Below are 16,389 nucleotides of genomic sequence, written 5' to 3'. Positions count from 1 at the left end.
GGGTGTTTGGAGATCACATTCTTCATTGTGTACCCCCCATTTCTGACCCTTAAATATCCAATTTAAAGAAACTGGAAAATCCTGTGACTTCCATCCAGAGCAGGTACTTCCCTGTTGTGGCAAGGAAAGAGCTTAAAACTATTTCCCCTGCAAAATTCCTCAAGCTTAGTGACCTGTCTGTGCTTGCTCAATCCATCTCAGCAGGGAGGCAGCAGCACCCACACTTGGAGATGCCATCACTAGAATGTACCACCGCTATCTGATATCTGTTCCTGCATGCTGTTTTCCCATCCTCTTCCTCAGCGCTTCTGGGCCAGCTGGCTCCCCTTTTCTGCCCCTGCATCACCTAAAGGGGTCCTCCCCTTCTAACACCCATTGTGGGATGTCAGGGCTGACTCAGATTATCAGGCCAAGTGGGCAGCATGCATTAACTGGAGTGCAGGCTGGATTTGATTCCGTTCTCTCTGCTGGACCACAGGGGTGGAGAGAGCCCTCTTTTAATTGCAACCAATTAATTTTGTCCTTGTTGCTTGACATTAGCACAAAAGCCACTGGGCAAGGCAGGAGGTCTCACCCATGCTGGGTTAAACTTCACAAACTCTTGTCTCAATGCTTAGATAGTTTGAATAGGGAGAACATAGGGATGACTGGAGCATGCTCTTTTGCTCAAGCTTTTGCAGTCTTGGCCTTTGTGCTGGGTTGGCTCAGTTTTCATATTGGCTAAATCCTCTTCGGCCAGAGTGAAATCACCCCGAGTGACCTCACACAGTACTTCAGCCTCATTGCGTGCTTCTACATCGGGGCTTCCATCATGTCATACAAATACAGGAAAGTGATGAGCAAAATCCTGCACAAGTGAACCTGATGCTGCTGACCGGGAGGGAAGAGGATTCTCTTGAAGGTACAGAACCCAGTTCTTTCACGTCAATGTTCAGCAGTGCCTTTAGCTCTCACAACCCAAGTGAGAACAGCTCACCAGCTCCAGGGCTGCCCCTATGGCCTCCCAGCCTCACATGAAGGGATTCAAGAACTGGCACCATTTGGCTGCAGGGCTGAGAGAGCTCTTGGAAAGGATGAGGATGGTGCTGCACTAAGGCTCCCACAAGTAACTTTTCAACCAAGGGTTTAAGACCCTTAGTAACAACGCTGAATGTGTTTCTTTACCTAAATGAGGTACTACACAAGTGACTGCTCCTGAGCAAGATTAAAACCCACAAAACCACACAACCACCCTGCAGTCAAATTTGAATACATTTGTATTATTTATTGGCTGTATTAAATATATTATCTATTTGATAGTTACAATTTAGTAATACAATGCATGGCAGCTTTAACATAAGTTTGAGATACCTCAAAATTACAATACAAGAAGACTGAAGATACCTAATACATGAACGCCACGAGGGTTTGTTGTTCTGGAATGGAACGGCTGACGGGAAAGCTGTGCTGCGGTTGGCTTTCCTGCAAGAAACACGAGTGTTTTGTGGCAATAACAAAAGGGCTTTGTTTCACCTTTTCATGGTCATGACTTGTTAGTATTTACTCTGCCATCCTAATTTACCTTTTAACATGATCAGAACTATTATTGCCGAATAAACCTCTACAAACTTCGTTCTAAGAGTTAAGAAATAACCCTTTGGCAACAGAGATTTGCTGAAGGCTGTCTTATTTGCTAAAAGTAGATTATGAAGAGAAATAAAGACAGATTGTAAACTCTTCTGCAAACTAAAGACTAGTATCTGTATAAAACTCTTTCCAACACTGGAGGGAGAGATTTCTATGATATAATAAATGATTAACTTAAAGTTCTGCTACAAGTAGAACAATACATTCAAACATACATTTTCCAGGACTTTTAATCAAAATAAATAGAGTACAAAATGAAGAGTACATTTTGAAAAGATTAATTTCAGATTGCACCATAAACCTACTTTGAAGAGTATTAAGCGATACTATGTCATAATTTAGGTTTTCCACATCCGAAATACAACACAATGCCTCAAACTACAACGCAACATTATTCCTCAACTGCTATAGGAGAAAGACCCTTAAACTGATTAATTACTGGAAATACTTTGCCTGTAGCACTATTGCATCCAACACTCCACGTACAAGTGCATCGCTCTGATGGATATAAAGTGTAGCCACATCTTTGCAAAATACACTAAATCTACCTTTCCGTGGCACACTCCAAATGCTGCTGGGATGACCCATTTTGAACCCCACTCAAGATCTGTTGAGTTCCAGCTTTCCAAACACCCAACATCAAGACGGCAGCTGTAGGTACTCGTGAGCAGATTTAACAAGTCATTTGTAGTGCACAGTGTCCACAAAATACATATCCCCCAGACAACCAGGACGAGTTTCCGAAAAGCTCACGGCAGGCTGAACATTCCCATCTAGAAAACCATGGAATGTGAAGCTGCTACCCCTGGGATAGCAAGTCCTTTAAAACATCATAGAAATGTTATCTAAAAAGAGTTCTTTCAGGTACAATTTGATCATCCAGATTAAGTTAGAAGGGCACCCAAAAGCAGTTTGAACTTTTTATTTTTAGGTTAATAATAGTACAAAAACATTTGCTCAGTTTGAGCCAAATAGTGTTACATTTATCATAAATGCACTCTTTCTCCTTAAAGACAACACCTGTGCTTTTCTGAAACCACTGTAGAGATTAATCAGAAGCACAGGAAATTACTCTTCTCTCAGGCACTGAGAGTGAAATGTGGATTGGGCCAAGAGCTGCTTCACCAACAGCAGAAAGCATTTCATTCCGAAATGTACGATAGAAAAGGGGCCTCTTCTGCAATGCTGCACCTGAAACGTACATCACGTCCTGCTAACCTTTTTCTAGCAGTTGGATTAAAACTCTTAAAAATGCCGGCACCCTCTACGTGAACACTTGAAATGATTATTACAGAATCCGAAATATTAAAATAACTGTAAAGTAGTAATATCACTAAGTCAATATTCTGCTTTCCTTCTACGGTATATTAAATGTGGTATGCTCTAGTAATGATCTGCAATACAGAACTGCTCTAAGCTTAAGCATTTGTGCTGCTGTATTTCATGTATACCAAACTACGACAATACCCGATTAAACACTGCGGATCGACTGCCGCTGCTCTGGTTGTACTGGAAAAGGACTGGTTCTACCAATGCCACCTGCTCTCCCACTGGCCAGAGGGCCCCACTTTGAACTGGGAGAGAGGAAGAGAGTGTGCACACAATGGTGTGTGCAGTAAGGCAGTTTGTTTTGCTGTTTTATCAACAGCTCACCCTGATTACAGAGGACCCAGGATTACCCTTTCTACAAGAAATCTGCGTTCAGTATTCGGAAAGGATCTGCCAACCCAGCCTCACTGTTAGCCAGCAGCAAAAGTGGAAACGCATGTAACGATACATTTCCAGCTAGGATTTTAATTAGAACTAACCATAAATACCCGAAATAGCTTCTGTACAAAAAGCTGAGTACTGCATAGGCTCTCGTCTACTTGATTACAAAGTACTGAATAACAACAGCGAATAAAATAGCAACCACTGCGAATCCGCAGAGAAGAACGATGGCGATGAAGCGCTCTTCACGTAATGTCTTCTTAGTCTCTGCCAACTCCGTCATCAGGTCAGCACCCTGTGGAACCAGCTCCTGTTTCTGAGATGAGAACACCGTACTGGGGCTGTAAGGTCCATACAGTTCTTGAGAGCCGGTAGAGTCTTGCGACTGGCGGCCGGCGCAGACTCTGATCCGATATTCACAGTTTGTCTGCAAGTTTGTGAGACGGAAGGAGGTCTCTGGTCCCTTGTACACCTGGTCAGAAGAAGAGGGAGAACTGCATTACACGGGTCCATCTTACAAACAGTACCTTCTATTCCACTTCACAGGCACATGCAGTGCTGGACACTGCCTGAAGTTGCTCTTTCCTTGTGAGCAATCCAAAGCTTCCTGCTGTGCCCAACACTGACACATCTGGACAGTGGAGCTCAGAAAAAGGTTGTTCTGCACAGTATTGCTCTCTGCTTTCCCGAGGTGTGGGGCAAGTGCTATCTATGAGTGGCAGTGGTAGCAATGCCAAAGAGCAAGAGATTTAAGAATCAAAAGCACCAGGAGAACTGCTGGGAGAAGAGGATAACCTGGCATTAGCTCGCTTTTAGACCACCAGCCCTCCCAGGGCCTCCCCCACCTGCCTTTGCAGCCACCTGCTTTTACACTGCAAAGAAAGGGTCAACACAGAAATGAAAACTCTGTGATCTTTAATGGGGGGCAACCTTCAATGCCACAAGGAGGTGGAACAGCAGGACGTGACACTGAAAGCTGTTCAGACCCATCCTGAACTTAGGTGTCTCACCAAGAGGAACTGACCAACACATGAAACAAGCACCCTGACAGCAGGACTGTGAGCTGAGTCCCCTGCTGAAATGAGAAGTAGCCCCGCTGCCACCATCAACAAACAGAAATTCAACCTTGGAATACAGACACCTTTTCCAATACTTTTTCAAAGTAAAGGAAGTTCATTCTGTGAAACGAAAGGTACCTGATCAAACTCTCTCCCAGCAGCGAGCTGAAGGATGTAAACAATGGAATCTCCTTTCATCGGCTGTAAAGGTTCCCATGTGATTTCGTAAGTGTTTTCTTCCAGCTGATTTGCTTTGGGTGCTAGAAAAAAACCAGTGATTTGTTGGTATTTCAGAAAGAGAGAACAATGGTCTCTGCAAATGTTCTAGTTTTTTCCAGCAGAAGAAAAGGTCTAAAATCACCAATTATCACCGTGACTCATTTTCACAGTTGATGTAGCAAAGAGCACTGGTTTCAGTACTGACAAGGAAGTTTTCTTGCTCCAGCTTAAAGAACACTTTGCTTGTGTATATTTTCCATTGAAACTGTGTCAGTTCTAAGGTAAAATGCCCCATGCCTGGCAGCGTTCAAGGCCAGGTTGGATGGGGCTTCAAGCAACGTGGTCTAATGGAAGGTGCCCTTGCCTGTAGCAGAGAGCTTGGAACTGGATGATCTTTAAAGGTCCTTTCCAACCCAAACCATTCTGTGATTCTGTGAAATGTAAAAGCTTGAGGTTCTTCCAGTATACTCATTAACAATGCAGAGGGAACTGTCATTCAAATAATTTTAAGCACTTAAGATTTCATTCTTTTTCTTTGCTTAAAAAATGATCATTGTAATATCTGCAGGATAAACTTGTCTTTTTGAGCTGCTGATGTCTAACACTTGAACAGATGAACAAGCATTTTCAGGTCACCAGAGAAATCAGCATGTATATGGCCTGAGTATGTCCAGAGCTGAAGTTCCATGTTATATGCATGGTTGAATCAACTAATTTTCCCGCAGGTAACTGTCGTTCTGATCTTCAGAGTGATTTTCTCTAATGATAATCGTTAATGTTCAAATTAGAAAGTGAAGATCAGGAGTTCTCATTTGCCTACATGCTGTTGTTAACTTATATCAAATGACAGCTATCCCCGAAAAATGACTTTCCAATTACAAATGGGTAGAAGAAATCCTCTCTGCTGGGGTGCAAGAGCCACAGCCCACACTGGGGGACAGCAAAGACAAAGCCCACCACAACTAGTTTCTGTTCCCTGCCCCGCAAAGGCCCTGGAAAGACACTGAGCTGGGAAGAGAGTCTGGCTGCAGCTCAATTTAGCACTCAGAAGGCTTGTGGAAGTTCCTAGTGCAGTGTAAGCTCACCTTTAAGAGATGCAGGTGGAGACTTAGTTGTAGTGAAAGCGTAAACTTCAGAAAACCCTCCCTCTCCAGCATCATTATATGCCTGGATTTTAAAATAGTATGTAGTGGATTCACTGAGTCGCTGTACCTTGTATGTATGACAAGGGCCATTATAAACAGTGACAAACCTGCAAGAAAAACACAATAAAAAAAGTCAGCATTATTCTGTAACCACAGATTTGTGACAACACATTCTGGGTGCCCATGCTCACGGTGAACATCAGGCACTGACCTCTGCTGCTGTCATCAACAGCTCACACTGTGCATTATACTGGCACTGCTCACCATTTGTACTGGTGAGAGTCTTAATTTTCAGTCATGAAGCAGTTACAGCCTGTCAAGGCACTGAGCTACACGGGCTCAGCTACACTGCAGCTACGTGACCAAACTGTGCATTTGAATCAAGAGAATAACCCTTGGTATACTAGATAAATTACACTCTCAAGTTAAAGAACAGCCGTCAAGCCCAGGTTCCTCATGCACAAACTGGACTTCATTTGAGAATCTCCAAAGAATAAAAAACCCTGGCAACACAGGAAGATGGTAAGATATTACTATTTAAACAGGAACTGTGTTTGCTGTTCACAATAACAGTGCAACAGCTATTAACAGCATTTCTGGTGGAAAGCTGGGTTGCAGAAAGGCAAACTGAGGGGCAAACTGAGCCCAAATGACTTCCTAGCACAAACAGAAAGGAGGATACTTAAAACATCTTATAAACTCGGTCTGAAGCTGTAAAGCAACAGGTGTAAAGCTGTGTTTATCTTACCTGCCAAACCTGTCCTCCATCTGCAAGTTGAACTGGGTAGGGTTGGTAATTAAAGCTCTGCTAGGACCTTCACCCCATTTCAGTTTAAGGCTCTGGTAGCTGAAGACCACACATTCCAGGTGAGGAGGGTCAGGAGGTAGTGGTTTTGTTTTGGCTTTAATGGAATGACTGAAAGGACCAACTCCAAAGGTGTTTATGGCCTGTATTCTGATTCTAGAAAGGTGAGAAAAGCAACTATATGGTTAATTTACTGAGGTCCTGAAAAAAATGCCAGGTAATAAAGCAAGAGTTAAAATTTGTGAAGAATATAACTCCAAACAATATCACAATTAAAATGCAGGTAGAAAATAACTGTAAAAATAATCTACTTCCAAACAAGTCAACATTGCTTTCAACATAATGAAGCTTCAGTGTTTCTCAGCTTTGTTCACATTTACTCTGTTCATCAAGCAAGCACCCAAGTCCTCCCTGTTAACCCGAGCTCTCTGCCTCCTGCTGACACTGAAGAGCCACAACCTGACCTGAGCATGTAACACAGAAACAGCTCCTTGGCTCTTTCCCACATGTTCATCTTCTTCTGGTGAGATCCCACTGTACACATTGCTTCAGAATTAAGAATTCTAAACCCAGAAGATTTAGAAGAAAGCCTTGGCTTTGAGACAGAATGTTCATTTTAATGCAGCAATCTTAGCTCTTGCCACTAAACTACCATGCTCTGAGTCTGGATACGAGAACTTTATTTTATCCCCCTCCCCGAGTTGTAGAGTGGGTCTAAAAAGCAAATGAAAACTTGCTCTAAAAAATTAAAACACTGTCCTCAAAGCTGTTGACTGAAAATACAAGCACAGTCTCTGAATAAAACGATCATTACCTGTACAGCGTGTCAGGCAGCAGATTCTCAAGAACATGGCTTGTGTTTCTTCCCACAGTTACAAGCTGTTTCTCCCCATATTCTATATTATATCCAGTGATCTCCGACCCGTGACAACACGGTTCTTCCCATTGAATTGCAAGGCACGTTGATAAAGGAAGAGAAATTTCCATTTGATCTTCTTCAAGTAAGTGCAGCACTGACACTGCTGCAGGCACTGATGCAGGGGTTGTCACCACACCAGTCTCGCCAAACAACCCTACTCCAGCAGCATTCACAGCCTGAAAGGGAGAGCGCGTGTTGGTTAGTGAGCCTACATTTTTCAAGCAGCGTTTCCTTCTGCATGTGTTAAAAGTAATTTGGAAGAGAATGGAAAATCTCCCAGATAAAATGTAAACATGGCAAAATGGCTGGTTGTTAATGCGACACTAGATCTAAACCTCTTTTCTAGGTATGCGTAGACAGGAGGGACTGAGGGAGAAGGGGAAGTGTTTTTACCAATTACCTTATATGCTGCATTAGTAGGTGACATGATTTTATTCACCTTAAGTTTTTCCTTCAAACTGACTGTACTTGTTTGTTTGCTTAGTAACACATAACAGAAGGCTTTCCATACCTGTACTCTGCAGTAATACATGGTTGCAGGTGTGAGACCTTTTACTTCATAGCTCTGGCCAGGGCCAGTGTAGAGGATGTGCATTGATCCTTCCACTTGTCCCCACTCCAGTCGGTATTCACTGATTTCTGCACCATTGCACGCAGGGCTCTGAGGGTTTAAGCAATACATTTCCTTTCACCTACTGCATGTACACATGTTCACCAGTTAACTGTGATCTCTGGTATGCTGAACAGAGACACTGGAAGAGAACCTCTGGGGCTGAAACCTGAGTTTCAACTAGAATTGTCAGTACAATTCTAAAAGCCAAATCTTAATTTGTGTATTACTAAAAGTCTTTAACACCTACCTCCCATGAAACTACAGCACAGGTCGCACTTTTACAAGTTATCAGGGGTTTGCAACACTGATCAGGAGGTCCTGGAGCAGTACAGATCTCTGCTTTGTCAGAAGGAGGGCCAAACTGCAGGGAAACACAACTGCATGGATACAGCAACAGTAGTAGAGCAAAAACTGATGTGCAAGTGTATGAGCTGGAGAAAACAAATTATTTTTAACTTGATAGAGAAATAAATAGAAGAGCTCAGTGTTCAGTTTCACAGCACTGTTTAAAACTCCTTTCAATTAGTTTACTCTATAAACTGGCCCTGTGCCTAGAGGATATCTGTAATCCTTCTCACCGCTATGGTTTTGTAACTCCCCCTTCTCCTGCAGTCAGGATCTGATTTCCAGAAGCAGCTGGGTACTGTTTCAGAAAGACTTTTATGCACCCAACATTTATCCCAACCTCTTTTCAAACCTGGTATTATTTGAACACACCCCTCTCCACACAATGCTCTTCCCACACCACCAACCTGCAGAGCCAACGTTAATTGTAAAACAGGGCAATTTCTTAAGGCACAAGCATGAAGTGGTTATTTGCAGCCAGAAGTGTAGGGCGTACACTGCAGTCAAAGAAATGACTAAAAGTAGCAAGAGAACATCTAGCTCTAACTTTGGACTAGTTACCTTTGGTTCCAACAGTAATCCAGTAAACAACAACAGAAACACAACACAGTGAAATGTCCCCTTAGCCGGGGACATTCAGTCCTTCCTTCAGCCCTCATTTATTGAATCTTCCTTCAATCTTACTTTTTATGCTGTAAGAAATTTTGCACCTTCAACAGAAGCTACAAAGTATCATCAGGCCTGTAAGACAATAGTATCATTACTATCTCTTGTGTAAAAAACCCATTTGAGTTCGTTAGCATAGTGGTTACCCCAACTTTATTTGCTGCTCGGATCCAGAAGCAGTAGGGTCTCCCTGGAAGCAGATTGTTTACTACACATTCACATGCTGGACCCTGATACACTTGTCTGTGTTCATCTTGTTCAGAGTTTGCCATCTCCACAATATATTCTGTAATGTCAGAACCGCCATCTACAGATGGTGGGCCTACAAAATATAAAGACATTTTTTTCCCCTATTAATTACACAAAGCACTTTTAAATTGCTCCTCATCAGCCCTTTCAAGCTAAAAGTTGAGCCAGGTGAATTCTAGACCTTAGAGGCTTGTATTGTGTATCTGAGCACAAACACTTCATGAAGCTTGCCTTCTTCCCCCCAGATACTGACAGATCAGTTTAAGACTGATCATGTTTCCTTCAAACCCCAGTATATCTTCATTAATTTTTGATTATCTCCTTTACCGAGACAGAAATAAGAGAAAGAGGGTTGGTTTTTAAATTGCTGAGCAAGTCTCAGTAGTGAGAAAGTCAAAGTGCTCTCACTGAAGATCTTTATGTCTGTTTAAGACTCATCATATTGTTGCACATGGATGCATCCCCAAATCAGAGGTGGTTAGCGTGCTCTGGTGGTCTTAAAAAACCCAAAAGCCCCTAAAACCTCCACACAAGTGAGTACATGGATTACATTCATATGGTTTTATTTTAAACAACTCCCCCACCCCCTCTCTTCTACAGATTTTTCATTGTGCTATGACTTCTAAAATCAGAAGAGTACTTTGCTCAGAACACTGGAGCTTACCCCACTGTAAAGTGATTTCCTTAGGCTTAGCTTTGCCTGCCAGGCATGGAGCGTGACAAGGTCCAGGAGGAATAGCTGACGTTGTGACAGTCGTAACATCAGAAGCCTGGAAGTAATGCACAAAGTTTTAGAGTGGAAACACGAAACATTTCACTACAACATGAAAAGAAATGGTTTGCAGAAGCAAATTAATTCTCTGTTACCTCACCTGGCTTTCACCACCTTTACTGACACAGTACACTCTCATTCTGTACGAGGTGCCAGGCTTGAGATGATCACACACGTGTTCTCGCTGGGAACCGCTGTATATGGTGTCCCATTTGGTCCCTGAGAAAAGACAGAAAATGCTTTCCACTACAAAACTTGTGCAAAAAAACCCTCAAAACAACAAACGTGTGGAAATTCTCACTCAGCTACTAAGATAGTCAAATTTGAATGATCAGTTATGCAGAGAACATGTACAGGCCAATACACATGTGTGAAAATACAACAGTGACAGCCAGAGCAATGAATCAGCACACTGAATTGGCATGGAAGCTGAATTAGCACCTAAAGACGATTGCTTACCAACTGATGGTTCTGAGATTTCCAAAAAGTATTTAGAAATGTCTGATCCTCCATTATCTTTGGGTGGTTCTGAAAGAAATCATCACCTTACAATAAATTATAGGAGATTTAAAACCAATGCATTATCTCATCAGCTTTTTTCAGAGAACATTCATTCACAGAATATATTCACATTGAAAACTCAATTCAAACAGAAGCAGAAAACAGCATCCTTATATATTCACAATACATTTTCCAGAACAATAGGGTTTTTCTATTATTAATTGTGATTATGCCAGGAGGAAGAGTAACTAGGAAAATACTGCCAGTTTCAGGTATTGTCTCGTGTTTTTTTTTAAGAGCACAGAGGTATTATTTATGCATAGCAGTAAATCCAGATGCCATTACACCTGAGGATGTTATGACAGCATTGACTGCTTCTTTAAACTGAATAAAGAAAAGCACTATTTTTGTCCTATAGCCCCAGACCAAACCAAGTTGCAATGTTTTTGGTAATGCAGTGTTCTCCTGCAGTAATGCTATCTGCAGAGACAAATTATTACCCTGATTTTGCCTCTTGCTTTAAATCTGCTGACTGGACATAGGTAAGCAGCACTTCAAAGACAACATGAACAAAAGGTAACCTACCCCATGTAACCTTCACGCTGTGCGAATGGATCTTGCCCTTTACAGTGGGTTTACTCGGTGGTCCTGGTTTGTCAGGGTTGGTGCTGTGTTCTACCACCTCACTGGGACTACTTTTTCCTTCACTGTTGTAGGCAAAGAGCTGTTTCAGGAATGATCAGAATATGTGATAAATGCTTTATTACATGAGAAGTAACAGACTGCTGATTTACAAAAGTATTCTATGAGAAATAACAAAGCCACAATCCAAGGAAAAGACAACAATTTAAAAGAAAACAAAATCAGCTAGTGCAAAAAGTTTGACTTGCATTAGAATTTCAGCAAAACCTATTATAACAACCTATGATAATAATACTTATTATAAAGGTGCTGCAGGTAGCTTTCTGCTGTCTCTACAAAAGTGTCTTAGCTGTATACTCCAGCTGCTAAGCTCCAGAAAAGCACACAGCCACAGTTAAATTAGAAATAAAATTTAGTACAAACCCTAAACTTATAGGATGTACTCCTCCTAAGATTTCTTAAAGTGCATGAGAGCTCATCTCCGTTGTACTGTGGCTGGAAACCATAACCCTGCAAAGGAGGGAAAATAAGAACACAAGGAGTCACAAATTTTCCACAATAAAACAAGAACTAGATCAGGTCAATCACGTTTCTATCTTTGTTTCATACATACATGCAAATGGCTGTGGTTATTTTGCAGCATGTTATTAGAAAGTAAAAGAGCTTGTTTAAGCACTACTGCATGTGAAGCTTTTACACATACAACAAACCCCACCACTTACAGAACCTTCCTCTTCCATGTCCAAACTGTAAGTGAGGGAGTCATCTGAAGACACCCCGCTAGGTGGGCTCCACCTCAGCGACAGCCAGGTCACTCCTGCCTCAACAAGCACCGGGGGTGCTGGGGCTGGTGGGACTATCCCCGCTGTATAGTATGTCACTGTCTCGCTGAACCCACTGCAAAAATAGGAAATAAAATGAAAATGCTAATAACAGCACACCAAATTGATGAGAAAATAATTTATTTGCCACGTTGTGTTCATTACCTCATTCCGATATCATTTTTAGCAGCTAATCTGAGCGAGTATTTTGTGGAAGGAGAGAGTTTGGTAAGTTTATACTGCTTCAGGTGGCCATAGTAGCATTCTTTGAAAGGTCCATTCTTCCCCTTTAAAGAAGTGACAACAACCCAAGTCAGTTTTTGCATGAGGACTGCATGCTGCCTGCTGAGGTCAACTTCTTCACTCTAAACTATCCTAAACTTCATTTCACTAATAGTTAACAAAAATGAGTAAGCCTAAAGAACACCCAAAGATCATGTCACAGTCATACAGGTTATGCTCCTCATAATCCTGAGCATTCTCCATAATAAACCCACATTTTGACTGAGATATCTGTTGATTTTTTGGCATTGTAATTTGACAAAATGGTACTAAATGACTGAAAACAAAACACATTTCTGATTTTATCATGTAATACATTTCAATAAGAACTTCGAAAGATGAGTAATATTTGTGACAGCAGCAAGCCAGATGCTCATCCATTTCAACAGAGCACAGGAATTAATGATGCTCTGACTGACAGGAATCAAATGAGGGATCCTTACACTGTCCTCCTAGAGGATCTGAATGGAATGTCTACTGGAGATGCTGCCACACTAGTAATTTGATTCAAGCTTTTTAATTGGTTTGTCCCTTTAAAGCTGTCTGGACAGCTGCACTGAAAATAGCTGATGTACCTAAGCAAAATGTATTTTTAAATATAATTGGTCGACAGATGTCATTATGATATTATTTTGGTACTAGAAAAGATCTTACCTCATCCCATTCTAAAAGAAAATTAGTTATTTTGGAACCATTGTCATTTGAAGACTATAAAAAAAAGAAACAATGACAAAAGTTAAAATCAAATGGTTGTACTTTTATAGGTATTATTTCACATTACAAAAATCCAAACCCTAAACATTTCAGCAATGTAACATAACATGCTCCAATTGCCTTTTAAAACAAAACATTCAGCACAGAGCTGACCCAGAGAACAGCCCTCCTCTTCACACACACTTGTGATAATCTGAAACTCTACTGGGGGCACAGGCACATCTATTCCATAAAGTACGTTAGTAAGGACAAAAGCTAGCCGCTATTTTAAATAGTTTAATCCCTTGTCCCTGATGGCTTTCCAGGCTGCTGTACTACTTCTATTAATTCTGATAGTTTATTAATTTGATATTTAATATTCAACTTATGAATAGTTTTATTTTATGAATAACACAAATGAGAATATTATAATTTTTCCCTTGTGTCTTTGCACTGCATGCTCACCAGCTCCCTGAGCAACGTAAGCATTCAGGCAAGCAACATTTGTGCTTGATATGGCACATGAATTGGGAGCTTCCTTCACTTTGTAAGTACAGGTTATACAAATGATTTAACTAGTTAAGTCATTTACCTATAAGCCATTTTCCAATACAGTTATAAGAAAAACACAAAAAGACAAGAAAACAGTTGTCAAAGAGTCTTCACAGGTACTGTATGGATCCAAAAGTCACATTATTAAACTTCAATCCATAAGCAAGCCAAACAATGTTACTCTGAATAGGTCAGAATAACTGAATTATGAATTACCACAGAACTCTGAATTATAACATTGAGTTGTACCTATTTATTATCCAGGAACCCCAAGGAAAGAAAGAAATGCTCTGTTCTTTCCTCTGCTGCTGGTTCCAAAGAAAACTTTCCTACTGAACAGTTCATACTGGGAAAGACCTGCTACCGACTCTATCACGCTAAGGCATGCAAGAAACTAAACACCGAAACAGGAAGAAACATGATTCGTTATCAGTCTTCACTGCACAACTTAAAAGCCAACACCTGAAGTACACACTAAAGTCACTGACCAAGCTAATTTAAACATACCATGGGTGACTACATCAGACTTCTTACCTTCCACTGCAAGCTCAGGCTGTTTTTGGTTCTGTTGATCAGCTTCGGTGCAGCTGGACAGTCCGGCTCGCAACTTTCTGTAGTGAAACTCACTACTTCTGAAATGGATTCTTTTATGGAACTGCTGGTTGCTGAAACTCTGAACAAAGGACAATTAATTATGTTGCTATTGCATCAGCACCTGACAGCTTAAGGAAAGAACTGTCAGCTTTAGAAACACATTTAATTCCAGCAGTGGTTACAGCCACAAAGACTAGCCTGCTCATAGGAAACAAGTGCCCAATAACTCTTCTTTCCAATACTGATTCTGAAAGACAATTTTATGCCTTTTCATTCAGGGAGAAACAACAAAAATTCAGTTAATGATGTCACTGCAGGGTCTAGTATTGAATGCCCACATCGTAAGAAACACTACTATCCATTCTACCTTCAGGGAGAGTGGGACATGCTGACCGAGTAGAGCAATGGAGCTCACACAGGTACACTTACTGATCTGAAGACTCCATTTGGCATCCTTCATTTACTTTACAATTACCATCTCTTTCATTGGAGATATGCGAGTGAAGAAATGAATGTGGAGGCATGATGAAAACTATAAGCAAGTGTAACCAGACAGCAACAGAATACCTGACTTGAAATGAATCTTTCACTAAAAAGACCTTGAGATTCAAATTAACACTTGTGCAAGAGTACAGATACTAAAACAGACTCTATCAGCTGTTCAGGCAATAAACTCATGTTTACCAGTGTTTGATTGTTTAAATGGTACAGAATTTCTCGAACAGTTGTGCTCATTTATGGTTGTTTTTGAAAAGCAATGACTTGACTAATTGTTCAGAAATACTGTCTGTCTGATCAAATGAACTGTAGGTAGAAGAAAGTTGCCCACTATGGAAAGCAACACCACGAACTAAACCCACACTACGCTACACCATGCAAGTGGAGCTCTGCTGAGTATTTAACACACTCAGAAAACTTCTGCAGTTTAATAGGAGCTGGCTTCAGTAAGTCTTAAAACTGTTTTCCTCCTGTGCCCAAGCACTGAGGCTCATTTCTGCTGCTGGATCACAGTGTTCTGCTTGTTTAACAAGCCTGTCTTTCTCTCAACCAGTTAAACACCTCTCCAGTAACACTTATTTGCTCTGTGTGGCATTTCTTGAATGTCATGTCTTGTTCCCTTGTAACACAGCCTGTTTCAACCAGCTTCCACTTCCTTTCTTGCACTGCTACAGAAGCCTGCAGTTTAGAGAAGCAGTTTTATAAATCAAGCTGTAAGTCAGACTTACGAATCTGTGTTCAAGGCTAGCTCATTTTATTTACTGCTGCCTTCAGCCTACAACAAATCTGTTTCACTGAGTTCAATCTTGTTCTAAAAAAATACCAACAGAGGATAACTTAAAAGTTTGTATCTGAGAAACACAAAGAGACAGGAAAGACAGTAGGGAAGAAAATGAGGTGACATTTCCACGAAAGTAGAAGGTAAGTGGGAATTTTGATACCAACAGTAGTGTCCGTAGCTATGGCGTTTTTGCAGGATATTCCTCAAGTTCTTTGTGATCGTGCTTTTTTCATGAAGCCACAGTAATTTGGTATTTAGCATGCTAAACTAAAGTATGAAGTAGTTAACTCCAAGTAACATACCTGGCATGATAGTCAGTTGCTGGTCTGAGATCGGGAAGTGTAATTGTTAATTCTTCCCCACTATGAAAACGGGAAAAAAACAAAACAAGAAAAGAGTTACAGCTCTTTCTTATACTTCAAAGGATAAAAGCTTATTGAAAAGCAAAACCATGTAGCGCACATTTAATTTGCACGTTTCCCATTGTCCACGTAACTCTTAGTGATATTACTTAAAATTTATTTCATGTGAAGTAGGTAGGTCTGCAAGTCAACAAACAGCTCCTGATAGAGAGATCGCTGATGGGTTAATGGTTTTAAACATCGGTATTGTGCTTAAATGAAGAAACTAAACTTACACATAGACAGATTTAAATTTTCCATTTTTACCACTGTTGGATATTGCTACTTCAAATGTAAATGCTGCTGGACTATGACTATGGCTCTCTCCATTCTGTGAACTAACTGGGAGATTCCAGGACAGAACGGCTGATCTTGCTTGTATATCAGAAACCTATTAAAAGCATAAATAATGCAAGTAAGTTTGCTTTCTGCAATAAAAGGTATATTAGTCAATAACATGGTGTCGCTAGTTTGCCTATGAAGTTCCTCACTGGAGG

At 40.9% G+C, this 16,389-nt stretch overlaps 1 protein-coding gene across 1 annotated transcript in view; it reads right to left on the bottom strand.

Moving 5' to 3' along the window:
- Positions 1-1,238: 1,238 nt before the first annotated feature.
- LOC133216872 (fibronectin type-III domain-containing protein 3a-like) overlaps positions 1,239-16,389 on the bottom strand; it is a 46,580-nt gene continuing 31,429 nt past the window's right edge. The window contains exons 9-27 of the mRNA XM_061361939.1: positions 16,129-16,283; positions 15,794-15,853; positions 14,153-14,291; positions 13,028-13,081; positions 12,257-12,378; positions 11,993-12,167; positions 11,694-11,780; positions 11,214-11,352; positions 10,587-10,655; positions 10,228-10,346; positions 10,020-10,125; positions 9,253-9,428; positions 8,343-8,456; positions 7,994-8,143; positions 7,378-7,658; positions 6,507-6,719; positions 5,699-5,865; positions 4,533-4,654; positions 1,239-3,808 (exon numbers count right to left, since the gene is read on the bottom strand). Coding sequence (XP_061217923.1) covers positions 3,491-3,808; positions 4,533-4,654; positions 5,699-5,865; positions 6,507-6,719; positions 7,378-7,658; positions 7,994-8,143; positions 8,343-8,456; positions 9,253-9,428; positions 10,020-10,125; positions 10,228-10,346; positions 10,587-10,655; positions 11,214-11,352; positions 11,694-11,780; positions 11,993-12,167; positions 12,257-12,378; positions 13,028-13,081; positions 14,153-14,291; positions 15,794-15,853; positions 16,129-16,283 — 2,766 coding nt within the window. The 3' untranslated portion in view covers positions 1,239-3,490. The remainder of the gene's footprint in view (positions 3,809-4,532; positions 4,655-5,698; positions 5,866-6,506; positions 6,720-7,377; positions 7,659-7,993; positions 8,144-8,342; positions 8,457-9,252; positions 9,429-10,019; positions 10,126-10,227; positions 10,347-10,586; positions 10,656-11,213; positions 11,353-11,693; positions 11,781-11,992; positions 12,168-12,256; positions 12,379-13,027; positions 13,082-14,152; positions 14,292-15,793; positions 15,854-16,128; positions 16,284-16,389) is intronic.

The sequence above is a fragment of the Neopsephotus bourkii genome, unplaced genomic scaffold (assembly GCF_033783945.1).
Source record: "Neopsephotus bourkii isolate Nb327-2 ecotype Australia unplaced genomic scaffold, CSIRO-AGI_Nbou_v1 NB_1067, whole genome shotgun sequence".
Classification (NCBI taxonomy): Eukaryota; Metazoa; Chordata; class Aves; order Psittaciformes; family Psittacidae; genus Neopsephotus; species Neopsephotus bourkii.
Note: the sequence above shows the minus strand (reverse complement) of the source record. Positions and strands in the feature narration are given on the sequence as shown.